The 26,750-nt window shown below is 45.8% G+C and overlaps 1 protein-coding gene across 1 annotated transcript in view; it reads left to right on the forward strand.

Annotated features, from left to right (window-relative positions):
- TSPOAP1 (TSPO associated protein 1) overlaps positions 1–26,750 on the forward strand; it is a 181,227-nt gene that overhangs the window by 74,738 nt on the left and 79,739 nt on the right. Inside the window, exons 6-11 of the mRNA XM_075059526.1 lie at positions 7,816–7,923; positions 8,949–9,032; positions 13,945–14,034; positions 16,429–16,551; positions 17,525–17,629; positions 18,182–18,232. Coding sequence (XP_074915627.1) covers positions 7,816–7,923; positions 8,949–9,032; positions 13,945–14,034; positions 16,429–16,551; positions 17,525–17,629; positions 18,182–18,232 — 561 coding nt within the window. The remainder of the gene's footprint in view (positions 1–7,815; positions 7,924–8,948; positions 9,033–13,944; positions 14,035–16,428; positions 16,552–17,524; positions 17,630–18,181; positions 18,233–26,750) is intronic.

Below are 26,750 nucleotides of genomic sequence, written 5' to 3' on the forward strand. Positions count from 1 at the left end.
CGTCACGCACTCTGGTACTCGGCCCCTCCACTGACTTACATATATTGTGTTATATATACTAGTTGACAAACAACGCGCTGCCAGGAAATTAGCTCTAAATCCGCTCTGTCGGATAAGTCGTGCATGTAATCTCTATGGTCCGTGCGCTCGCAAATAACCCCTCTTTACAGTAAGGGCTACAGTATAAGTGTTCCTATACATATAAGTCCACTTTAAGCTATTGTGTAAAACCATAAGCGGTTCCTAGGCCTTTTTGCTGTCCTATACACATTTGCACCTAGATTGGGAGAAAAGGTGCGTAATGAAGTATAGTATTTGGCATAAATGCTGCCCTTAGTCATGTGGTAGAGGATTAAATTCATAGATTTCATAGACTTAAGAGGTCAGAAACCAGATAATAAGTCATCTAGTTGAAACCATGCTCCAATGCAGTGTCCACAGAAACTCATCCATCCACTCCTGTAACAACCCCTAAGACTGATGTCAGTATATGAGAAGTCTATCTAAATGTCTGTACTGGATAATGGCACAGAACCCCTGGCTTATCTATTCTTTGAATGCTGCAGCCTGTATTCTATCTGGCCTATGGCCTTGGCGTGAAGTTGCAGGAGAAACTGTAAACACCTCTTTGTCTTCAGGGACCAGGGAGGCTTTCATTGAGAAACACTGCATGAGTAACAGCATACGCCAAAGAATACAGACTTGATCGCATGAGTGGTATTGCCTCATAACGCATGAGTAGCTAATCTTTCAAGAGGCGATCACCGAAGACCTCTCACACCAAGGAGGACATACCCCAGAAATGAGAACCCACACACAAATATTAATATGACTCTTTTAGTTACTAGTGAAAAGTTTGGTTTAAGGTGTATTGCCACAGTGTTGTACATAGGGGCATGCGTGCTAGAACTATCTGTTGGTTAGAGGTGAGTGTTGGGCGTGGATCCTGTAGGCTACTAAAACAGGTACTAGAAGAAGAAGAAAAGAGAGGGAGAGGGGGGGAAGGGGGGGGGGGGGGGGGGGGAATAAGAAGGGAATGCGTATTGATTTTGTCTTCCTCCCGTTAAATTTTCTATTTTTATTTCTACCTAGTTCAGGTACCTCCTTCACCCCGCTTTTCCTCTATGGTCTTCTAGAACGGACAGATGGACCACTTTGAGAATACCTTGCCTAGAAAGGAAGTTCCTTGCTCTCGCCAAGTTCCTCGTCTTGTGCCCCCCCAGCTGTAATCTGCAAGCTGTGTAGGCCTTGTGAAAAGAGGAAACAATTATTGGGGAAAGCATAACCATAGTGCTTGATGACATTACACACTGAGCCTGGCATAGATCAACATTCTTTGGAATGTCACAAATGAAGTCTGGTCAGCAAATAGCCCAGCTGCATGCATTGGTTCTTTCAAGTAAAGTTTAGACGTTCGAGTAAACTAACCGAGTCTCGTACTGAATATGCGTGAACTGAATTTTCAAAAGCTTGAACTGGGCCCAAATCGGGGATTTGGGGATCTTGTTTCCAGGAGGGTTGTGGTAGGATACTGATGTGGAGTGCGTTGGTTAGTTGGAAGGGGGTTTGGGGGGTTTGGGGATGTGTTCAAAGGCTTGGTAACTTGGCCAACATGTTTGGTGGGGATGTTTTGTTTCACGAGGTTCATGCAAAGGACAATTGCTCCACCTATGCCCAAATTCGAAGTTTCTGGCTCAAAACAGAAAGTAACATTAGATCTCATAAAGGAGACAGTTACAGATATATATATTAATTTATTTTTTGTTAAATTTATAACGATGGACATCCACAAAACAGTATTTCCTATATACTTCTGAAACAACAGGAACTAGCCGATTTTGCTACATTTTCCAACAAGGAACTCATCAGTTCCGATACATCAATCCTAATCAATATCGTATAAGCCTCAGAAAGCATGGAATAATTTCAGCCCAAACATGTAATTTTAGCAAAATAATTGATGAATGGCCACCTGAAGGTCTTGTAATACGGAAGCATCCATGACGATTATAAAATCAAATGCATACCTGCGACACCTTAAAAATAATTACATTATTCAATTATACCCCAGATTTTGCATCTCTGATTCTATTAGGACTGGGTAAGCTCTAGTTTAGCATTAGAGACAAGAAGTTGCTGAATAGTAGTGGAAAGTAGGATCAGGTTATAGGAATAATAATACCGGATGACGTTCTTTCTTTCTTGTTGGCGCCATATTATAGTCTAGTGCTTGACTATGTGTCATACGCCACCGAGATAAAAGGACATTCGATATCTATTGATTATCCGAACATCCCAGTTGCTCTGTTGCATTCTGTTTACTCATTATTTCTACGTTGGTAATTGTAAGTTTTGAGAATAGCATGTGGAAGATTTAATGTAGGCTGCTTGTCATCTGATGAGGGAGTATAGAGACAAAGATTCAGTAGTGTAACCTCAGTCCTTGGCCTGTAGACAATGAGGATCGTGATGATTGTGCCCCGCGCCTCGGAGCCAACGACTGGAGGCATAAGGTACCGACGAAACCCACTCAAGCAAAGAGGATCAATGGAGGTAGGTTTTCGGTATAGGGTGGTGTTAATGTGACCATCACTTATTTGCACCGTGGTGTCTAGGAAGTGGACCTCCCGTGTAGATTGGTCCAGGCTGAGGTTGATGATGGGGTGGAAGCTGTTGAAATCCCATCTTGATTTAAAAATTGACCCTTGTTAAGTTGTTCCAACGATTGATTCCTCTCACTGTTAAACATTTATGCCAGATTTCCAGTCTGAATTTGCCTAACTTCCCGCCATTGGACCATGTAGATGATGTGGAAAAAGCGGATGTATTCAGTGCTTTTTTTGCCTTGATCTTCACAAGCAAGGTCAGCTCCTAGACTGCTGCACGGGGAGAGTGACCAGACAGCAAGTGTAAAAATCAAGATATGGTGTGGGGGGTAATAGGCACCTATATAAGACAAATATCGGGACTATATATAAAATCAGGACATCTGGTCAGCCTAAGTTTGGAGAGAAAGTGAGCAGCACTCAGCGATGAAAGAACAGGTTAAGGGCTATTTAGAAAAGCTGGACATGCACAAGTCCATCAGTCTAGATGCAATGCTTCTGAGGGTGCTGAGGTCACTGGCTGATATGATTGCAGAAGCATTTACCATTATCTTTGAAAACTTGTGATGATCAGGGTTGGTCCCAGATGACTGGAATAAGGCTACTATAGTGCCCATCTTTTAAAAAGGAACGAAGGAGAATCCAGGGAACTATAGACAGGTCAGCCTCACCTCAGTCCCCAGAAAAATCATGGAGCAGGTCCTCAAGGAATCCATTTTGAAGCACTTGGAGGAGAGGAAGGTGATCATGAACAGTCAACATGGTTTCACCAAGGGCAAGTCATACCTGAGCAACCTGATTGCCTTCTATGATGAGATAACTGGGTCTGTGGATGAGGAGAAAGCAGTGGATGTGTTATTCCTTGACTTTAGCAAAGCTTTTGATACAGTCTCCCACAGTGTTCTTGCCGGTAAGTTAAAGAAGTATGGGCTGGATGAATGGACTATAAGGTGGATAGAAAGCTGGCTAGATCGTCGGGCTCAACGGATAGTGATCAATGGCTCCCTGTCTAGTTGGCAGCTGGTATCAAGCAGAGTGTCCCGGGGGTCGGTCCTGCAGCCGGTTTTGTTCAATATCTTCATTAATGAGCTGGAGGATGGTTTGGACTGCTCCCTCAGCAAGTTTGCAGATGACACTAAACTGGGGGGAGAGGTAGATATGCTGGAGAGTAGGGATAGGACCCAAAGTGGCCTAGACAAATTAGAGAATTGGGCCAAAAGAAATCTGATGAGGTTCAACAAGGACAAGTGCAGAGTACTGCACTTAGGACGGAAGAATCCCATGCATTGTTACAGACTAGGGAGCAACTGGCTAAGCGATGGTTCTGCAGAAAAGGACCTTAGGATTACAGTGGATGAGAAGTTGGATATGAGTCAGCAGTGTGACCTTATTGCCAAGAATGCTAACCGCATATTGGGCTGCATTAGTAGAAGCATTGCCAGCAGATCAAGGAAAGTGATTATTCCCCTTTATTTGGCACTGGTGAGGCCACATCTGGGGTATTGCGACCATTTTTGGGCGCCTCCCACTACAGAAAAAGGATGTGGACAAATTGGAGAGAGTCCAGTGGAGGGTAATAAAAATGATTAGGGGTCTGAGGCACATGACTTTTGAGGAGAGACTGAGGGAACTGGGCTTCTTTAGTCTGCAGAAAAGAAAAGTGAGGGGGGATTTGATAGCAACCTTCAGCTCCTGAAGGTGGGTTCCAAAGAGGATGGAGCTCGACTGTTCTCCGTGGTAGCAGATGACAGAACAAGGAGCAGTGGTCTCAAGTTGCAGTGGGAGAGGTCTAGGTTGGATATGAGGAAAAACTATTTCACAAGGAGGGTGGTGAAGCACTGAAATGGGTTACCTGTGGAGGTGGTGGAATCTCCTTCCTTAGAGGTTTTTAAGGCCTGGCTTGACAAAGCCCTGGCTGGGATGATTTAGTTGGGTTGGTCTTGCTTTGAGCAGGAGGTTGGACTAGATGAGCTCCTGAGGTCTCTTTCATCCCTCATCTTCCCTGATTCTATGTTCTACCTGTCTCTACTAGACTGGAGAGCCCAGTATCGAATATTTGTTCCCCATGTAGGTATTTATAGACTGTGATTAAGTTGCCCCTTAGCATTCTGTTTGTTAAGCTAAATCAATTGAGCTCCTTTAGCCTATCAATATAAAGCAGGCTTTCTAATCCTTTAATCATTCTGGTGGCTCTTATCTGAACCCTCTTCAGTTTGTCAACATTCTCCTGGGAACAGGTTGCGACCTGCACTGAAGCAGATGTTCTTGCTGCAAATGTTCAGCCCTATTTCAGCCATTGGTGAATGCCATTACCATTAGTGGCCATTCAGCTAATGTGCTCTTGGGTGGTGCGGGGGGTAGGCAGGTATAGTCCGTGTGAAACTAGCCGGGAAAGAGGGTCGTGTAACTTCCTTAGAAGCTGTTTTGTCTGAGTAAATGTTACATCAGCTCCAATTTCTCCCTTAAATGATACCACAGTTCCATTTGTTTAGTGACTTTAATTTATTTTGGGGTTTCCTTCCATTGCATCAGACAGCAAACAGTGTCCAGCAGAAATTCAGCTAAGTTGCTTAAGAAATCCAGCCAGACACAAACCAGAGTTGAGCTGTAGACAGCTACCTGAAAATTAACAAACTGTAAGGCGATAGTGTAAGCTGGAGACTCCAAGCAGTAGCTGAGGGAGGGTGCAGAATCTGTGTGCCAAACTCTCCCCCAGCTACTGCTTGGAGTCAGAAATATTAGTAAGTGTTACATGACTCTGAATGGGATGTTGTGAAGGCCGAAAGTATAACTGGATTAAAAAAAGAAATAGGTAAGTTAATGGTAGATGGGTCCATCAATGGCTTTTAGCCAGAATGGTCAGAGATGCAACCTCATGCTCCAAGCGTCCCTAAATCTCCCATCTGCCAGAAGCTGGGGCTAGATGGCAGGGCATAAATCACTCAAAATTGCCCCATTCTGTTCATTCCATCTGAAGCATCTTGTACTGGCCCCTTGTCAGCGTCAGTGCACTGGGCTAGCTGTTGCATTGGTCTGACCCAGCGTGGACGTTCTTGTGTTCTTACATACAAGATTGATTCAATGTTTAGAAAACCTGTCGCACAATAAAGAAATTCAATGCATTTAGTGTTTCCTTGGGAACGTTAAGATGGGACTGGATAACAGTGTATAAGTACCTACATGGGGAGAAGATTTCTGATAAGAGATGGCTCTTTAGTCTGGAAGACAAAGGCAGAATAAGATCCAGTGCTTGGAAGTTGAAGTGGACAAATTCAGACTAGAACTGAGGGGCACATTTTCAACAGTGAGGAGAATTAACCATTGGAACAGATTACCAAGGAATGTGGTGGAGTCACTGTGTTTTAGAGCCTTTAAATCAAAATTGGATGTCTTTGTAAAGCAGTGGTCTCCAACTTTTTTACGCACATGATCACTCTTTGAATTTAAGTGCAATCCAGGATCTGCCCTGCCCCTTCCCTGAAGCCCCGACTCACTCACTCCATCCCCCCTTTCCTCTGTTGCTCGCTCTCCCCCACCCTCACTCACTTTCACTGGGTTGGGGGTTTGGGAGGGGGTGCAGACTCTGGGCTGGGACTGAGGGCTTTGGAGTGTGAGAGGGGGCTTCAGGTTGAGCCTGGGGCAGGGATTGGGGTGCAGGAGGGGCTGAGGGGTGCAAGCTCTGGGAGGGAGTTCGGGGGGGGGGCTCCAGGCTGGGGCAGATGTGGGTACGGGGTATAGAGGGTAAATGGGGTGCTGGTTCCTGGAGGGAGCTCAGGGCTGGGGTTGGGGTGCGGGCTCCTGCAGGGCAGCAGTTCCCTGGGGCGGCTCCCCGTTGGCAGTGCAGTGGGGCTAAGGGAGGCTCTCTGCCTGCCCCAGCCCCACGCCACTCCCGGAAATGGCTAGCATGCCCCCGCAGCCCATGGGGGCGGGCAGCGGGCAGGGGTCTGCGTGTGCTGCTCCTGCCTTCGAGCACCGCCCCTGCACCTCCCATTGGCCACAGTTCCCCGTTTCCCGCTGCCCTGCTGCACCACTGGACTTTTAGCGGCCAGAAATTGCGATCGACTGGGAGAGTCTCCAGGATCGAGCAGTCGATTGTGATCGACTGGTTGGTGACCACTGTTCTAAAGGATATGGTGTAGCTCAGATAGAAATTATAGGCTTGATGCAGGAATCACAAGGTCTCTTCCCTGGGTTACGCAGGATGTCTGCTAAGAGCTGATCATAATGCCCCATTTTAAAATGTAGCCCTAACTATGCAGTGGCTCTGTGGTGTTTCCATAATTATCTATTAAACTTGGCAGTGCGGTATGAGCTGGTGGTGGTTCCACCATCAAGGGAATAGACATAGAGCTCCTAGCCTGACTTTTTTAAGGCCCCTTCCTCAGGTCTTGTTTATTAGTCACCAAACTGACACAAAAAGCAAATCATCTGAAACATGGGGAATCATTTCCCAAGGCCTCCTGCGCTTTAGCTAGTCAAGAGGGGAGAAAGCACAGCTTACCCCTTAGATGCAACTATGTGACAGGAGGCTTAAAAATGAAGTGGAAAAGAGATCACATTCTGTATTAAATTCTGTAGCTATTTAGAGTTAATTTCCGTAGCACTGTATTAGTTTTGTCCATATTAAATTATATTGGATTTTTCCAGGATGGTAACTTAGTGAAAAAAGGTCAAACCTTGGCTGGGACAGAATGGATGAATGGAAGGAGAATATGTATATTGAACTTTGCTAAAGACAGCAAAATACCAGACACCTTTCCTGTCCCACATTGGAATCTGCTGAGGACATACTTATCTTCTGGTGAGAAATGCCAAGACCCATAGCTGTCACTAGAAAGGCTTCCTCAGCCGTCACAGCATCCACTAACACCTTACTGGGGCATTGGGGTCAGCTGATTCAGAAGGAAGAGCTTCTTCTAGTGAATGACCAGCACCACTGCCTGTAACACCTAGGAACTCTCTCATCCATGAGAAATCTCACTAAGCTCCAGAGAGGTGTGCAATGTGATATAATTGAAACACTTATTTTCCCTTATTGACATCTCTAGCATGACTCACTCTGCTGGCTGATTTCAGAGAGAAAGAAAATATTCTTCTGGGCTGTAGGTTAGACTGCTGGAAGCAAAGCTGCCCTTCCCTTGACAAGCAAGTTGTGCTGTTACCCTGATTCTCTCTCATATCCCTCTGGGATCACTTTCTTCCCTTCCAGGTGGGGCCAGAAGTGCTACCTTTGGGACATGCCTCAGAGGAGTATGAAAACTTTCCTCCAAAAAGTGTGGTAGCAGACCCAGAGAGCAGTCAGCAAACACAGCAATTGGTGAGTTGCCGTCCTTTTTCACAGGCTCAGAAGGGGACTCCATCTATGGGCCTTTCTCCCTCAGAGTGAAAGTCAGGCTTTCTTGGGATGAAATGCTACAACTGTTTCAGTTTTTACATCTCTGATTTCATATGTGGGATTTGGGATAAAGTCTCCCAGGTGCTTGCTGGTCTCAGAGGGAGGTGTGGGGAACTGGCCTGTGCCAAGAACCAGCTGCAAAACAGGTAGTCAAGGTGTGACAGGTTTCCCGGGATGCAGTCTGGAACTGGGGTACCGCTGAACCCTCTGTCCCACCAGTCTGGGCTCCTTCTCACTCTGTGATGCTGTGACAAACTACAAACCTCTGGCAGGTACTTCACTTACACAGACATCCAGAGTGTAAGTTTATTACCCAGTCTGCCACTTCTACAAAGGAAAGTGGACGTGCACCAGCCCTTGCACCCTGAGCAGATTTCCCAAGCACTTCAGCCAAAACGCACTGTTAGGTAAAATGCAAAAGAGATTTATTAGCTACAGAAAGAGAGATTTTAGGTGATTATAAGTAATAAGCGTACAGATAAGTTGGTTACCTAAGAAATAAAACAAAAAGCTGAGTTAACACATTCTTTGCAGCTCAGGCTGACCCTTCTGCATAATGCTAGCCTGTAGCTCTGTGTTTTGCACAACAGCGTACAAAGTTCCCCACTTGTGCTGGATGTCATGCCATGTACTGCTTGTCATTAGCATGATGCAAGTGGGAAGAGAGCTGTGTCCAGAACTGAAAAGGTGGGAGGAGGAAAGGGGCCCGTAAAAATAGCTGGTTGGCTTATTGAGTTTTGTTTGGGCATTTCTTGTTGTCTTCTTAAGAACTGTCAATAACTTTTTTCAAATAATTTTCACAGATTTTCATGTGGAAGAGAAAAAGCTAGTGTGGTGTTAGATCGGGGAAGCTATTTTGAATTTCATATGCACCATGAGACATCTGGGATGCTGGTCTCTGTGTGGTCCAGTGTTTCTTCATGGCTTTCTTTGTTTTTCTTGTGTAGGAATTTGAGCTCAGGAAAAAGCGTAAAAAATGTGAAAACCTTGAACATGAAGTGAGGAAAAAGCACAAAAGATGCAAAGAATTGGTAAGCATTCTCTCTCTCTACATCTGTGAGTTTGATGTTAAATGAATGGTAAGATTGCTGCATTCTTATATGGGAATTTTTCCTCGTTTAGGCAAAGTAATTTCTTTTCCAGCTCTCATTTCAACAAAATCACAAGTTCTGGGTTCCAACCCTTAGAGTCTAAAGATTAGTTCTTGTAGTGTTTCAGCTGATTGTAGGCCAAATATGTAGATTCTTCCGCATTAAATTAATATTAATGTATGTAGTAGGGAAAAATAATTCCCTCCACTTGAAGGACAGTTGGGTGAAATTCCCCCTGTGTTATGCGGTGGGTCAGGTTAGAAGATATTAAAGATCCCTTCCAGCCTTAAAAATCAGCTGGAAGGAAAAATGTAATCAGAAGAATTTGAATGATGATTTGACTTGTTTAAGATCTTTAAGAGAAGCCTAAAAAGCCAGAGTCAAGGAAGAAGGCCATATGGGTTAAAAATATGACCTAGTTTGAGCATTGGCCTCCTAACCCCAGGGTTTTGAGTTCAGTCCTTGAGGGGACCATTTAGGGAACTGGGGTAAAAATCTGTCTGGGGATTGGTCCTGCTTTGAGCAGGGGGTTGGAGTAGGTGACCTCCTGAGGTCCTTTCCAACTCTGATATTCTATGATTCTATGATAAAGGCTGGTGCAACTAAGTTGTCCCCATGAGTCTCGGTAAAATATAACACCACTTGCATTAAATTTGAGGCCTTCTCTTTTGTTACCTGAATATTCGTATGCCACAAACCATTTTGTGAGACCCAGATACCCACATAGGGGAAAAGAGCTAACCTGTTCAGTATATTGTCCATCGATCCTCCATTTATGCAACCGCAGTCTCTGATGAAAGACACATTTGTTAGTTTTGGAGTAATCTATTGAAAGGCCTTCCTGTTGACAGTAGCAAACACATTCTTATTTGATTTACAAGTATGTGCCTCCTAAGGGGAGAAAATTGTAGGGAGCTTTTGTTGATCTAAAATCGGCCTTTGAATCGATTGTTAGGGACCATCAGTGGGGCAAATTAGAGATTGCTGGAATAGACTCTTAATTACTTCTTCTTTTAAGAGCTCTTCACAGACAAACAGTGAATAAACCTGGATGGGGGACTAACTGATTCCATCCCAGTTAGAAAGGGGTGTCTAGTAGCCCTTTTTCTTTTTATCTTTTTTGATGTGGTTTTAGCATTAAAAGAGGATCAGTATTTTCCCTCTAAAATCATTAATCACCCTGTGTCTGTCGTACGATATGCAGATGATGTGATTCTATGGTCAGAAATATCTTTAGCACTGAAGTGTTTATTACATGCATTTGATATCTTTTTTGATGAGATTACTATTTTGGTTGATAAAGGTAAAAATGTTGAAGACAAGCCCTAAGTACATAACATCATGTACAGCACTACAGCGGCACAGCTGCACTGGTACAGTTGCACCTCTGTAGTGCTTTAGTGAAGATGCTACTACGCCGCTGGAAAGCTTCTCACATTGGTGTAATTAATCCACCTCAGCGAGAAGCAGTAGTCATGTTGATGTCCCACCGACATAGCGCTGTCTACATGGGGGGGTTAGGTCAGTATAACTACATTGCTCAGCGGTATGGATTTTTTCACACCCGTAAGTGATGTAGTTATACCAGTATAGGTCTGTTGTGTAGACCTGGCCGTAGACATCTGTAAGGCATTTGTCTTGGAACCACGTACCATTTTGATTAAAAAAGTTAGAAAAATATAAAGTTAACAGGCTGTTTGCAGTGTTGTAGCCGTGTGTGTCGCAGGATATTAGAGACAAGGTGGGTGAGGGAATATCTTTTATTGGACCAACTTTTTGGTTTTCAACCAGTGGATAGAAAACTGGTTGAATCAACGGGCTCAGCGGGTAGGTATCAATGGCACACTCTCTAGTTGGCAACCAGTAACAAGTGGTGTGCCCCAGGGGTCTGTCTTCGGGCCCGTTCTATTCAATGTCTTCATTAATGATCTTGATGATGGGATAGCTTGCACATAAGTAAATTTGCAGATGACACCAAGTTGGGGGAGTGGTGGACACGCTGGAGGGCAGGGATAGGATTCAGGGGACTTAGACAAATTGGAGAAGTGAGCCAAGAAACCTCATGAAGTTCAACAAGGACAAGTGCAAAGTCCTGAACTTAGGACAGAAAAACCCCATGCACTGCTACAGGCTGGGGACTGTTTGGCTAAGTAGCAGTGCTGAAGAAAAGGATCTTGGGGTTACGGTAGATGGAAAGTTGAACATGAGCCTACAGTGTGCTCTTGTAGCCAAAAGGCTATAGCATACTGGCTGTATTAGTAGGAGTGTTGCCAGCAGATCGAGGGATGTGATTATTCCCCTCTATTCGGCACTGGTGAGGCCGCATCTGGAGTATTGTGTCCAGTTTGGGCGCCACGCTACAAAAAGGACGTGGAACAATTGGAGAGAGTCCAGCGGAGGGCAACAAAATGATTAGAGGACTGGAGCACATGACTTATGAAAGAAGACTGAAGGAACTGGGCTTATTTAGCCTGCAGAAGAGAAGACTAAGGGGGATTTGATAGCAACCTTCAACTACTTGAAGGGATGCTCCAAGGAGGAGGGAGCTAGGCTGTTCTCAGTGGTGACGGAGGACAGAACAAGGAGCAATGGTTTGAAGTTGCAGTTGCGGAGTCGAGGCTGGATATTAGAAAAAACTTTCTGACTAGGGGAGTGGTGAAGTATTAGAATGGGTTCCTAGGAGGTGGTAGAATCTCCATCTTTAGAGCTATTTAAAGTCCGGCTAGACACACCCTGGCTGGGATTATTTAGGGAAAATGGTCCTGCCTTTAGCAGGGGGTTGGACTAGATGACCTCATGAGGTCCCTTCCAACCTTTTGATTCTATGATTCTATGATTCTATTGGTGAAAGCGACAAGCTTTCGAGCTGCACAGAGCTCTTACTCAGGTCTGGGGAGGGTACTTGGAGCATCGCAGCTAAAGGCAAGGTGGAACAGATTGTTTAGCATAAGTAGTTAACACCTATTCTGTGAGACCATTCATGGTGAAATGGCCCATTCACATCTCTCCAGTCGTAGGACAAAACAGGGGGTTAGTGGGTTATAGGTTGTTGTAATATGCCATAAAATTCAGTATCTTTATTGAGTCTGTGATTTTTATTGTCTAGTAAATTTATGAATTTAAGCTCCCAAGATCTTTTGAAGGTGGTGTTCATTTTTCCTTTGAGGATGAGGACTGGGAGATCAGATATAGAGTGATGGTTTTGTGAAGTGTTCACCCACAGGTGACAGAGTGTTTTTTCTTTTATCATTTTTCTGTATAAATTCATTCAAAAGCATAATGATTGTGGGTTTCACCCACAGAGGAGTTGTTGTTGACATTTAGTGCACTGGATGAAATACACCCTGTATTGTGATAGATGTGTGTAGGACCCATGGAATGGAAGGTGTGTCGTGGGGGATATTGATTATTGTAGCAGTGGAGATATGTCTGCAGGTTTCGGCATCTGTTGTTCTAGCAGGGTCTGGTGCTGCTTTGAGTTGGTGGGTCCTGGTTTGCTAAACAATCTGCTCCACCTTGTATTTAGTTGTGACACTCGCGGGACCTTTCCCAGACCTGTGGAAGGGCTCTGTGTAGCTCGAAAGCTTGTCTCTCTCACCAACAGAAGTTGGCCCATTAAAAGATATTCCTTCACCCACATTGTCTCTATAAAATTAACATGGCACGCATTAAATGAATTAAAAGCTGGTTAACTGATCGGTCTCAACATGTAATTGTACATGAGGAATCATCGTTGAATGGGTGTGTTTTTAATGCGGTCCCGCAGGGATTGGTTCGTGGTCCTGTGCTGTTTAACATTTTTATCAATGGCCTAGAAGAAAACGTAAAATCAACCCCCTGCTCTGGGCTGCTGCGCTCTCCCGGCTCTGCCTTACTCTGCCCTGGCAGCCCCAGCTCATGCAGAGCATGGGCCCTGAGCTCTTGGCTCCATCATTGACTTGCCCACCCTGACAATCTGGCTGACTTGGAGTGTTGGCCTCTCCCCATTGGCCCTGGGGACCTGTCAATCCCAGGATCCTGATTCCTCTTCAGCCCTTCCCCTTTCTCTTGGGATTGCGAGGGGGCAACCAAAAAGCCACTACATTTCAGTAAGGTGCCAACTGCCCCCTTACACATCTCCCGGCAGAGCCTTGGCTATTGCACTGCTAATGGTGTGATCTCTGGGAATGTGAAGAAAAGTGCCCTCTAGGAACAGGGATGCAGGAGCCACTGTTACCCTTATGGGGTCTAATTTGATCGTGTCTTGCCCACATATTGATTTACACATTTAGGACCAGATTCTGGTCCCCTGACTCATGTTGGGTAATACCATGTCACTGAAGTCAGCAGGGCTGCTTGTGGGATACGATGCTGTTCATTCAGCCTGCGTAAGAGTGTCAGAACCTGACCCCCCAGAGATTATGATAGGACTGGCTGACCCTAGAGTATTTGGTGACTGCAGAGGAATTGGATTGAAAGTCTCTCTGCAGAGGTGATTTGTGCTGAGTGGGTGTCCAGGAAATATTTGATGGTCACTAACAGCCTGTTTCCCTTCTCTGGAGTTTTTGACATCTACCACAATGTGTGTTTGTGTGGGGGAGGGAATGAAATTTGATAAAGTTCTTCCATTACTATAGAGACCACTCACAATTCTGTGGTGATCTCCCGGCCCGGGGAAAATCTTTGTCTCCCCATATCGCCACTCACAATTATGTGAGCTGCGTCTCCTAGGTCTGCAACAGTGGGCATCAAGGCACAGAACTATAACCTGCAATCGGCCAGGTGCAGCTCAGCCTCCTAGTCCCCTCTTGCCTGGGGCAAGCAGTTAATCAGAGAACCTTGGTGTAGTAACAGGCTCATTCTCTCTGGACAGGAAATCCAGCTGCAGGTGGTGCAGGGTGAAAATGCACGACTGGCTCAGAAGAACACTCAACTGAATGGGAAGGCTGAATGGGCGCGACAGGTAACCAGGGATACTCTTGTTCCCTCAGTGGAGCATTAGCTTTTATTTTATGTTTATGTCGACATTGCAAAACTCCTCTACCAAGCAGAGCTTATCACTGGACTAAGACAAAGCAGTGGCCCAGATTCAAATGGTAGTTATCAATGGCTGGCTGTGAAACTGGGAGGGTGTATCTAGTGGGGTCCCGTAGGTGCCAGTCCCCTGGCTCTGGTACTGTGTAATATTTTCATTAATGACTTGGATAATGGAGTGGAGAGTGACACCAGACTGGGAGGGGTTGCTAGCACTTTGGAGGACAGGATAAGAGTTCTAAGCGACCTTGGGAAACTGGAGAATTGGTCTGACTTCAACAAGATCAAATTCAATAAACAAGTGCAAAGTGCTACACTTAAGAAGGAAAAAATCAAATGCACAGCGACAAATAGGGGAATAACTGATTAGGTGATAGTACTGCAGAAAGGATCTGGGGTTTATAGCCTCGGGTGGAAGAGCAGGGAAAGGGACTAGCCTCCCTGACCAGGGGCTGCACACACTGCCCATGGCCTCAGCTGGAATGCTGCCTCCCGATCTGGGCACCACACTTTAGGAAAAATGTGGACAAACTGGAAAGAGCCTAGAGCAGAGCAACACAAATGTTAAAGGGTTTAGAAACCCTGACCTGAGGAAAGGTTCAGACCAGAACAACTGGGCCTGGTTAGTCTTGAGAAAAGAAGACAGAGGGGGACCTGATAACAGTCCTCAAATACATTAAGGGCTGTTCTGAAGAGGACAGTGATCAATTATCCTCCATATGTACTGAAGATAGGATGAGAAATCATGGGCTTAATCTACAGCAAGGGAGATTTAGGTTTGATAATAGGAAAAACGTTCTAACTGTAAGGGTAGTTAAGCTCTGCAACAGGCTTCCAAGGGAGGTTGTGGAATCCCTGTCACTGGAAGTTTTTAAGGCCAAGTTGGACAAACACCTGTCAGCAATAATCTAGCTTTACTTGGTCCTGCCACAGTGCAGGGGCCTGGACTTGATGATCTCTTGAGGTCCCTTCCAGTCCTACCTTTTTATGATTCTGTGATTCCCCATGGTGATTTCTGCTGTTGTAGTGCTTGATGAGGGGCCTTGCAGAGGGCTGGTGGAGTCCACCATGGAGTGGTAACAGTGGAGGAAAGTGGCCATAAATGTTTCTCCATAGCTGGGGCATAAGAGGGGGGCAGTGCTGCCCACCAAATGGGTAGAGCTGGCTGAGGGCAGGGTGTACCCCAGGGAGCAGGGAAGAAACTCAAGTGCAATTTACAGCTGCCTTTGCCTGATGGAAACCCTGAAGCAGGACAGGAGGCAGCAACACCAGCTGCACTCCTGGTGTGAATCCCCCTAAGGGTGTAGGGTGGGGTAATTATGGTGCCAACTTTGGAGACTGGCTTTTTAAGACGTGACTGCGCTTTCTGGCATTACCCCCAGTAAATAACTGCACAGTGGTCATAACAAACAGGAAAATCAAAATCATACAGATGCACAGAGCAGCAAGGAAAAAAGAAAGAAAATAGTTCATCATATTGGCTGCAGGCATTAAGGTAACCATAAGGCACACACTAACGAGTAAAGGAAAGATTTTAAATGTGCATAAGTGCGTGGGAATTGATAAAGGATTTGTACAAGGGGCAGGATGCCTCAAAGATGTGGTTTCTTAACTCAGCTCCTTCTCTTGGCATAAATGAGGCAAAAAGCCAAACTTTGCACTGAGTTTCACTCTGAAGACTGGTCATTTTCCCCATGGTTAGGACTTCCTAGATCATCACAAGCCATCTGCCAGAAAGGGAGCATTAGCCTTACACTGGTGATCTTAGTTGCTCATAATACCCAAGTCATAGTTCATTCTGATTAGATGTAAAGACTAATCATCAGCCCTTTATATGGTGAATGTAGGGGAGAACACAATACATCGGGTTACAGTTCTGTTCAACCTGAAGCGCAAATCTCTAGGTTTATTCTTGTTGTGTCCAGGTTGTACAGCCTGGCTCTCCACAGCCTCTCCAGCATAAACCATGTTCAGAAAGCCCCACATATAGGATGGGAGATGAGTTCAGTAGCAAATGAAGGCTGTGTGACTAACTGTTAGTCATAATTAAGAAAGATGCAAATATATGAATATTTTCGTAATGTTATGTTTGACCACAAATGGGAGGAGAGTGGGTTTACGTGACTGCCAATGGGATGGGAGGAGATGTGGTGGTCCCATGGTTGCCCATGGGAGAGTAAAAGACATAGGTTCATGTCCCTGCCAGTGGAAGGTGTGTCTAAGTCTAAGATGTGGTTCAAGCTGTGAAAAATGATGGCCCTCTGTTATTTATACAAAGTGTGCCTGAGGCTGTTTGTACTAATGCACTATCCTCTCTCCACAGGTGGAATCTGAAAATGCTGACCTGAAGTTGCAGGTTGTTTTAGTTACCAAGGAACGGGATTCTGCTCTTCAGAAGAGCCAAGGACTTCAAACCAAGCTGGAGAATCTAGAGCGGGTGCTGACGGTTAGTCAGATCCAGAGCCTTTGAAAAGGCTGTTGAAATGCTAAACACTGTTTCGATTGGTTTGCTCAGGAAAGGACATGAAGTTCCCCCTCTCTTACAGCATTTGGTCTATCTAAGCTAGTGATCTAGTTAATTTAATGCTATTTCAAGAGTGTCTGTTAGAACAGTGTCTAAGGTCTGCCATAAACAATAAGAAGAGAGACTTATGAATGTGTTTCCTTGGCTGTGGGTAATATGGGAGGGAAGTGATTGCTATAATTTCCTATTGCAGTTGGAGATTTACGATGAACCATGATTCCCTGGTGCTTCTTGTCACCACAGACAATAGACTGTCAGCCCACCTGGGCCGCAATACAGTGGAAGGCAGCCAAGTTGGAGGGGTGGCGGTTGATTTCCTGCAGTATGTTTGCATGATTTGTTTGGGTCACCTATGTACAGTACTGCTGTTGGTGGCTTTCCCTACTTGGGGAGTTTCTCAAACTGGGCTCCTCTGGCTTCTACAAGAAGGTTCTCATTTCAGATATCTGGTTTTTGACAAGTCCCTTGTCTGTCGAGAGTGAGTCTAAATTATACTGGCTGTTGTGGTCCCACAGGGACTGCTTTGCTGGCTGAGGACTGGCCAGAGTGCTGTGTGTGATGGCCCTGCTCTCTTAGTGTACCTGGCATACCACTCCTCTACATGCACTCTGCGTCTGAGGGGGAAGCTAGTGGTGTAAAGCTGCATGAGGCCTAGGAATCCTATTTATATTGCTGGAGTGGCTTAGAGAGCACTTTGGGAGGGCAAAGATCTGGCCATTATGTGCTGGAACTCCGCCCCCTGAAAGTAACCTCCCCCTTTTTTAATTAGTCTGGGAAAAACACACGGCCTGTTAATTGCTATCAGGAAAGCATGGAGGATGAGGCCCTCAGTAGAGTTCCGAGAAGCAACGCTTCGACAATGTCTCCCCTAAATTGTGTGTGACTTCTTCTTCAGCATATGAGAGATGTGGCTGAGCGAAGGCAGCAGCTGGAGGCTGAACACAAGGAAGCCCAGCTAGCATTGCAGGAGAAACAAGAGGAAGTCAGATGGTTGCAGCAGGTATGCAGCGAGTGCAAGACAAGGAGAAAATGGACACTTTAACTCTCTGAATCCCCTCTGGAAAGAGATGGAACTCCCGCACTGTCTCCCCAGCCTCTGTTTGTCAGAGGGTGGAGATGGATGGCAGGAGAGAGATCACTTGGTCATTTCCGGTTAGGTTCACTCCCTCTGGAGCACCTGGCATTGGCCACTGTTGGTAGACAGGATACTGGGCTAGATGGACCTTTGGTCTGACCCAGTATGGCTGTTCTTATGTTCCTTGGTGGGACTGTTCAGGGAGGAGGTATGTGTGAGTTTACCAGATAAACTAATCCAGGGAAGTGTGTCTGTGCCAGGGGCAACTCTGATACCTGGACACTGCAAGGGGCTGTTCTCATGCATAACAATTCTAATCTGCAAAGGCTCTTTGTCAACAGATCAAGGATGTCTCTGGTCCTGTTGTTCTATTCAGGCTTCTAAATCTATGTTGCTGCCTGTTGAGATGCTGACAGCAGAAGTGAGCTTTCTGATGAGTGTTTGATGAGTAACTTCTTGTCTCTTGTTTGACTTCAGGCCCAAGCAGAGGCAAAAAGGGAACATGAAGGAGCAGTACAGCTACTAGAGGTAAGATGGAAAGGCAAAATCAGGCAGACGTTTGCAAATTTGGTCTCTAATAGCTTTAACACTTCGTTTCTCTGTGGGCTGATGTTCCTGGGTCAGAATGTTCCCTAGCAAACACTGCAAGTGGTAGACCTGTCTCACTGCAGTGTGGCGCACACTTATCTGTCAGTCAGGCTGAGTAGTCATTAGGGCCAGAATTTTCAAGAGCTTGACACCTGACATGCTGATCTTCTTGGAAAATCTGCCCTAAGACTGTTTACTCAGTTCAGGTTCAGACAATGACTGTCACTGGGGTGTCTGTACATCTTCCAGTGATGCATTAAGCAACATAACTGTTATGTCTGCACCCTTCTCCGTGACTTTCTGCATATGGGGTTTTGGTTGGTTGTTTTTTATGTTATGTGGTCGTGCTGTTATTACAGGAGACACAGCAAAGATGCAGCTTAGCTCTTGGAATGGAAAGTGGTGAGGTTTGAGGTAGTTCTGTCATCCAGCAGGAACAAATGCCATGGTCCCCCAAAGTGCCAGTCCCCCCCAGTGCTCTGCTCCCTGCACAAACAAGCTTTATCGTTGTGGTAGCCAACTTCATTATGCCAGTGGAGAGAAGTGATGACCATAGTTTTGATCCTACGCATGAGGTGATCTCTTAGATAACCTGGGCCCAGGCTGCTTAGGGGCATGATGACAAAGGACTGACAGTTTCAACTTGACATGATGATTTAGGGGAATCCAGTATAGAGAGTGAGGGTCAAGTTTCACGCCCAGGGCGTGAGCTGCTGCACTCTCCATCAGTAGTTATTTTCTCAGTGCTGAAGCTTCCAAGCCCAAGTAAGCTGCTTTCTTACTGTGCAGTTGGAGGGTAATGAAGGTATGTGCTGTTGAAGCCTGTTCTTCCTCTCCAGTGATGGAACACAATCAGAAATGGCAAAATGCATTTCTTATGACCTCGGCTCTGTGAGAGTTTGGTGTCAGTGAGGAGTCTATCAGAAACTCTGAAGTCAGCTGAGCAGCTATGGGTATGTGTCTTTGACTGGTGGAGACTGCGCCTTGGCTGCACCCTTCACAGAGTTCTCCTCTGCCAACCAGGAGCTTTAACTAACCCTTTTTCATCTCAGTTCTGGGACATCTAGGTTAGCTTGGTGACAATGGCACTGTTGTTTGTTGTAGGTCTATGTCTCAGCTGCATCTTGTTGACATTTGACCTTGTGATGTCTCACCAGTTCAGCAGGCTGCTGCATTTTGAGTTGAATAGATCATTGTGGAGCTCCACAAGCAAGAAGCCTGGGGGTAAAGGTGCACGTTCACGTAATGACCCTTGGGGAAGACCCTCCAGGAAGTGGTCATATTATTCTAGTTCTTTCATTGGCCCCTGCCACCTTGTTTAGATGGGACAGAAATACCTTGTGGCTGACTGTGTTGAATGCTGCTGAGTCCAGAGGTTTGAGAATGGACATCAGTGTTCCATTGACACAAGAGACTGACCACCAGTGCTGCTGTCTGTTTCCTTACCATTTGCTGACCTGAATCTGGATTGTGGCATGTCTAGGATATGGCTTCTGCTAGAGGAGTTTGAACCTGGCATTTAGCTAGCTTCTTAACAAGCTTGTTCCGGGAAGAATGGTTTAATATTTGCAATAGTTGGCTAGGTCCATTACCTCCAAGGTGCCGTTCTTCAGTTTAGGTTAGACTATTGCATGTTTGAAGGAAGACAGGGAGATTCATTCTTCGCCTAAGATGTTGGTTATGCCTCTCAGGAGGCTCCAACAGTTGGTGATCTTTTGTCATAGAATCATAGAAGATTAGGGTTGGAAGAGATCCAAGGAGGCCACCCAGTCCAACCCCCTGCTCAAAGCAGGATCAACCCCAACTAAATCATCCCAGCCAGGGCTTTGTCAAGCCGGACCTTTAAAAACCTCTAAGGATGGAAATTCCACCACCTCCCTAGGTAACTCATTCCAGTGCTTCATAGAATATCAGGGTTGGAAGGGACCTCAGAAGGTCATCCAGTACAACCCCCTGCTCAAAGCAGGACCAATCGCAACTAAACCATCCCAGCCAGGACTTTGTCAAGGAAGGAGATTCGACCACCTCCCTTGGTAACCTATTCCAGTGCTTCACCACCCTCCTAGTGAAAATGTTTTTCCTAATATCCAACCTAAACCTCCCCCACTGCAACTTGAGGCCATTACTCCTCGTTCTGTCCACTGGTTCCACTAAGAACAATCTAGACCCATCTTCTTTGGAACCCCCTTTCAGGTAGTTGAAAGCAGCTATCAAATCCCCCCTCATTCTTTTCTTCTGCAGACTAAATAATCTAAGTTCCCTCAACCTCTCCGCATAAGTCAAGTGATCCAGCCCCTTAATCATTTTTAAGTATCAGAGGGCTAGCCATGTTAGTCTGGATCTGTAAAAGCAGCAAATAGTCCTGTGGCACCTTATAGACTAACAGACGTATTGAAGCAAGAGCTTTTGTGGGTGAATACCCACTTTGTTGGATGCATGTAATCATTTTTGTTGCCCTTTGCTGGACTCTTTCCAATTTTTCCACATCCTTCTTGTAGTGTGGGGCCCAAAACTAGACTCAGTACTCCAGATGAGGCCTCACCAATGCAAAATAGAGGGGAATGATCACGTCTGTCGATCTGCTGGCAATGCTCCTACTTATACAGCCCAAAATGCCATTAGCCTTCTTGGCAACAAGGGCACACTGCTGACTCATATGCAGCTTCTCATCCACTGTAATCCCAAGGTCCTTTTCTGCAGAACTTAACCAGTTGGTCCCTAGTCTGTAGCAGTGCATGGGATTCTTTTGTCCTAAGTGCAGGACTCTGCACTTGTCCTTGTTGAACCTCATCAGATTTCTTTTGGCCCAATCCTCTAATTTGTCTAGGTCTCTCTGTATCCTATCCCTACCTTCCAGCGTATCTACCACTCCTCCCCATTTAGTATCATCTGCAGTCTTGCTGAGGGTGCAGTCCACACCAGCCTCCAGATCGTTAATGAAGATACAGAACAAAACCGGCTCCAGGACCGACCCTTGGGGCACTCCATCTGTCTGCCAACTAGACATGGAGCCATTGATCACTACCCGTTGAGCCCGATGATCTAGCGAGCTTTCTGTCCACCTTATAATCCATTCATCCAGCCCATACTTCTTTAACTTGCTGGCAAGAATACTGTGGGAGACCGTATCAAAAGCTTTGCTAAAGTCAAGGAATAACGTGTCCACTGCTTTCCCCTCATCCACAGAGCCAGTTATCTCATCACAGAAGACAATTAGCTTAGTCAGTCATGACTTGCCCTTGGTGATCCAGTAACTGCTGTTCTGATCACTTTCCTCTCCTCTAAGTGCTTCAGAATTATTCTTGAGGACCTGCTCCATGATTTTCCAGGGACTGAAGTGAGGCTGACTGGCCTATTGTTCCCTGGATCTTGCACCTTCCCTTTTTAAAGATGGGCACTACATTAGCCTTTTTCCAGTCTTCCGGGACCTCTCCTGATCATCCACACGTTTCAGAGATAATGACCAATGGCTCTGCAGTCACATCCAGCAACTCCTTTAGCACCCTCAGGTGCAGCGCATCCGGCTCCATGGACTTGTGCTCATCCAGCTTTTCTAAATGCCTGAACCACTTCTTTCTCCACAGAGGCTGGTCAACTCCACCCCATACTGTGCTGCCTAGTGCAGTAGTCTGGAGCTGACCTTGTTCATGAAGGGGGGGCGGGGGGGGGGCAAGCATTGAGTACATTAGCTTTTTCCATGTCCTCTGTTACTAGTTTGCCTCCCTCATTCAGTAAGGGGCCCACACCTTGAACACCTTCTTGTTGCTAACATATCTGAAAAAACCCTTCTTGTTACTCTTAACATCCCTTGCTAGCTGCAACTCCAAGTGTGATTTGGCCTTCCTGATTTCACTCCTCCATGCCTGAGCAATATTTGTATACTCCCTGGTCATTTGTCCAGTCTTCCACTTCTTGTAAGCTTCTTTTTTGTGTTTAAGATCAGCAGGCATTTCATTGTTACCCTTTTCCACTCTTGAAGTGAAATAGTGTCTCCTAATATCCAGCCTAGACCTCCTCCACTGCAACTTCAGACCACTGCTTCTTGTTCTGTCATCTGCCACCAATGAGAACAGCTGAGCTCCATCCTCTTTGGAACACCCCTTCAGGTAGTTGAAGGCTGCTATCAGATCCCCCCTCACTCTTCTCTTTTTGCAGATTAAATAAGATCACTTCCTTCAGCCTCTCCTCATAAGTCACAGAATCATAGAATATCATGGTTGGGAGGGACCTCAGGAGGTATCTAGTCCAACCCCCTGCTCAAAGCAGGACCAGTCCCCAACTAAATCATCCCAGCCAGGGCTTTATCAAGCCTGATTTTAAAAACCTCTAAGGATAGAGGTTCCACCACCTCCCTAGGGAACCCATTCCAGTGCTTCACCACCCTCCTAGTGAAAAAGATTTTCCTAATATCCAACCTAAACCTCCCCCACTGCAACTTGATTCCTTGTTTTGTCATCTGCTACCATTGAGAACAGTCTAGATCCATCCTTTTTGGAATCCCGTTTCAAGTAGTTGAAAGCAGGCATCAAATGTGCCCCTTAATCTAATTCCTCTGCCTCCTTCTAATTTAGAAACACCAGTTTTCAGGTGTTAATGGCAAAGTACAATCATGAATTATACCAAGCTGAGCTATTTTGTTGATCACCTACTGACAGAGCCCAGAGTGCAGTTCCGGACACTTATTGTGGAGAGCCATCTACTTGCCAGAACAGCCCTACAAGCCTCCCTTGTCACCTCTGACACTGCTTCCTGTTTGATTGCTACAGTGATTGTTATGTGAGTCGCTTCCTGGCTCCAACTCTTTGGATTCCCTAAAGAGGTCCAGAATACAGTACAGGATCTTTCTTTTGATGGGTCTAAGTTGTTTGCAGATAGCACAGAAAGGTCTCTGCAAATATTAAGGGACTCTAGAGCTACTTTACGTTCTTTTGATATTTACACACTCACCTACAAGAGAAAGCTCAGCAAGTCCCAGAGGACCCAGAGATCCCACCCTGCCCAATTCCTTTCCTCCCAGAGTTCGTATGAACTGCACCAGAAGAGGCAGAGATTCCGGAGAAGGAAACAGTCCACTTCTCAGCCTCCCGCCTTGCAACCGTCCGCCTCCAAGCAGTGATTTTGACGGGTTGGTTGAGGGCTTGAATTACCATCGTCATGCTCTTCAGCTGCACTGATTCACCAGCCTTCCTCCCTTTGGTGACCACCTTCAGCACTTCATGCGGACTTGGGAGTTGATCACTACAGACAAGAGGGTTTTGGTGATCATCTTCACAGGACACACTATCCACTTTACTACATTTCCCTTCACTGTCCCTCTTCAGGGACCTCTCTCACAAGAGCTTTCTTCTTCAAGAAAGAGACACTTTGTTACACTTGGGAGCTATAGAACCAGTCCCCATGCAGCACAGAAGGAAGGGGGTTTATTATAGGTACTTCTTGGTACCAACACCTGTGTGAAGGCACAACAATTCAAAATGGTAACACTTGCAGTGGTAATTCTGTCATTAGAGCAAGGGAATTGGTTCTCTGTGCCTTGACCTTCAAGATGCGTATTTCCATATCACTGTCCACCCATCCCACAAACGATTCCTATGTTTCACTGTCAGCCAGAATCACCTTCAATACTGAGTGTGCCCCTTTGGCCAGATATGCCTGTCTTTATTTCCTACTATTGCCCAGAGCAAACACACAAAGATCATGATGGACAGTACATCATGCATGTTTTACAGCAGTCGCCAAGGAGGGGCAAGATCCCCCTCCTTCTGCACCAAGGCTGTCAAACTGTGGAATTGGTGTATATGCAACCAGATTGTCATCAAAGCAGCCTGTCTCCCAGGGGTTCACAGTGTGACTGCAGATGCATTCAGCAGGCATATCTTCAAAGACCATGAGTGGGAAATAGACCCCCGTAAATTACACCATGTGTTCTGTCAATGGGGACACCCCTCCAGTAGACTCCTTTGCCACAGAGTTAAACAAGAAATGTACCCACTTCTGCTTGAGGGACAGATTGACTCTCCAGGTCTTGTGGGATACTTTTCACATTCAGTGGTCATCAGCTCTTCTGTGCACATTCCCACTGACTCCCCTAATAGCCAAAGCTATGCTCAAAATAAAGAAAAATAAAGCCAGAGTCATCCTAATAGTTCCGACTTGGCTCAGGCAAACGTGGTTTCCTTACCAGACACAGCTGACCATTTTGCTCTCCAATCCTGCTGCTCCTCATCTCCTGTCCGAGGAAGGCAGGCAGATTCTTCACTCCAGTCTCCAGTGCTAGGTCTCGGTGCATGGTTGGTTGATGGCTAACAGGACTAGAGGCAACCTGCTCAGATGACGTAAAAAGAATACTGACACACAGCATGTACTCTGAGAAATGGATGAGGTTTGCCAGTTGTTGTGACTTCAGGCATGCTTCACTGGTGACCTCATTGCTTCCGGATATACTGGTCTACCTTCTAACTCTCAAAATCTCAGGACTATTGATGAGCTGCATAAGAGTCCATCTGGCAGCAGTCACAGCTTTCCATCCCCTAAGAGAGGATTATTCTGTCTTTGCCACCCACAGCGAGATTCCTCAAAGGATTGGAAACCTGTATCCACCAGTCCAACATCCTACTCCAGTATGGGACCTCAATCTGGTCCTTAAATGCCTCACAAGGCCACGATTTGAACGCAGGGCTACCAGTTCACTGCTCCATTTGACAATGAAAATGGCATTCCTGATAGCCATCACGTCAGCATTATGGGTTGGAGAAATGGAGGCCCTTGTGGCATGCCCCTCTTTCACCGTATTTTTTAAGGACGAGGTCACGCTGAGGCCCCACTCCAAGTTCTTACCCAAGGTTTTTTCCGAGTTCCATATCAATCAGCCCATTCACCTGGCTATCTTTCACCCCAAACCACATCTAGGTAACTAGGAGGCACTGCTGCACACCTTAGACGTCAGGAGAGTCTATGCCTTCTGTCTGGATAGGACAGAGTCCTTCAGAAAGAGCCACAGGCTGCTCGTCTTGCTAGCAGATAGAGCAGAAGGGTCTGCAACCTCTAACTAGAAGCTTTCCAAGTGGATATCTGCCTGCAATGACTTTTGTTATAAATCTCAAAATATTCAACTACTCATTCTGCAAGGTCCATTCCCTTTTCCATGCCCTTCCTTAAGAATGTGCCCATTATTGAGATCTGTAAAGCTGCTACTCAGGACTTACCTCAGTTGGGGTTGTGCTTGGAGGCCAGCCCAAGCAACTGCCACTGTGGCCGTGCTGCAGTTTGTAGTATGCTAGTTCAGGCAGAGCTAGTGTGTGTGTGTCTGCCCCACTAGGGAATGAGATCTCTCAGCTGCAGTGCAGACATACCCTTAGAGCAGCCTGGTAGCTGCTCTAAGTTGTGTCAGAACTGGCTCAACTCCAAGAATAAGGGCATTGTAACTTGCTCACTGAACCCCTCTGTCTTTCCAGCACTGAGTGGAGCTCTGATGCAGGAGAGCAGCTAGTTCAGGGAATTGTCAGCCACCAGTATGGTTGGGAGAAAAGGGTTTGAGATTCATAATTAAGAGGCCCTTGGAGAGTGTGAGTGTTTCTGAGGTAGCAGCAATCTGATTCATGCTTTCAATCTGTGGAATTTCTTTTAGTGTTTGGGGAGAAGGGTGTCTCAGAGGAACTCAACACTTACTTTGTACTAATTGGGAGAAGAATGTTTCCTAAACTGAGGATTTTGTTATAGTTTGTAGTGTCTTGATTTTTGGTTAATGAAAATGCTGATATGTGGTTTTAAATCTCTGTTTGCTCTTTTTCTTGCTGACAGAATACCTTGGATTGCATGCAGGTACTGAGATAATTGAGCAGGGCATTTTCCTTCTGTTGCTGCTTAACTCTGACTATTGTGTGGGGTGTCATCTCTTAAAAGTAGAGCTAAAATTATTTAAAGGGTGCTGCTGCTGCTGCTTTGACAGAGCAGAGCACTTACCTGTTAAAACCTTTTCTTTCTCAGAAAAAAATCCTACACAATGGGTTGGTTGTTTTTTCAGTTTTTGTGCACTCTTCCAGGTTTTCTGTTTTTTCAGATTCTCTGGCTTGGTTTACATGCAGAGTTAGGTTGACATAAGGCAGCTTATGTCAACCTAACTATGTCAGTGTCTACACTACAGCCTTGCTCCCCCCAATGTAAGTGCCCTCCACCTCCACAAGAGGTGTAGGGCTTATGTGGGTGGAGTTAGGGTGAGCACTGCATTTCCTAAATCAGCTATTGGTTGTCTTGTCAATTTCATGTCTCCATTTGAGCTGTGAAATTGACAAGAAAGCCACCCCTCTGCTCCCCAGATGGGCTGCTACCTTGTCTCCAGTCCAAGCTGGACTGGAGACAAGGTAGCCTGGGTTGGGCTGCCACCTGATCTCCCTGCTAGGAGCCATGCTGCCTCCTGGGGTCTTGGCTCCTTGCTCCTTGCTGAGAGCCTGGCTGCCTC

This window comes from Chelonoidis abingdonii, chromosome 20 (genome assembly GCF_003597395.2).
Source record: "Chelonoidis abingdonii isolate Lonesome George chromosome 20, CheloAbing_2.0, whole genome shotgun sequence".
In the NCBI taxonomy this organism is placed as follows: domain Eukaryota; kingdom Metazoa; phylum Chordata; order Testudines; family Testudinidae; genus Chelonoidis; species Chelonoidis abingdonii.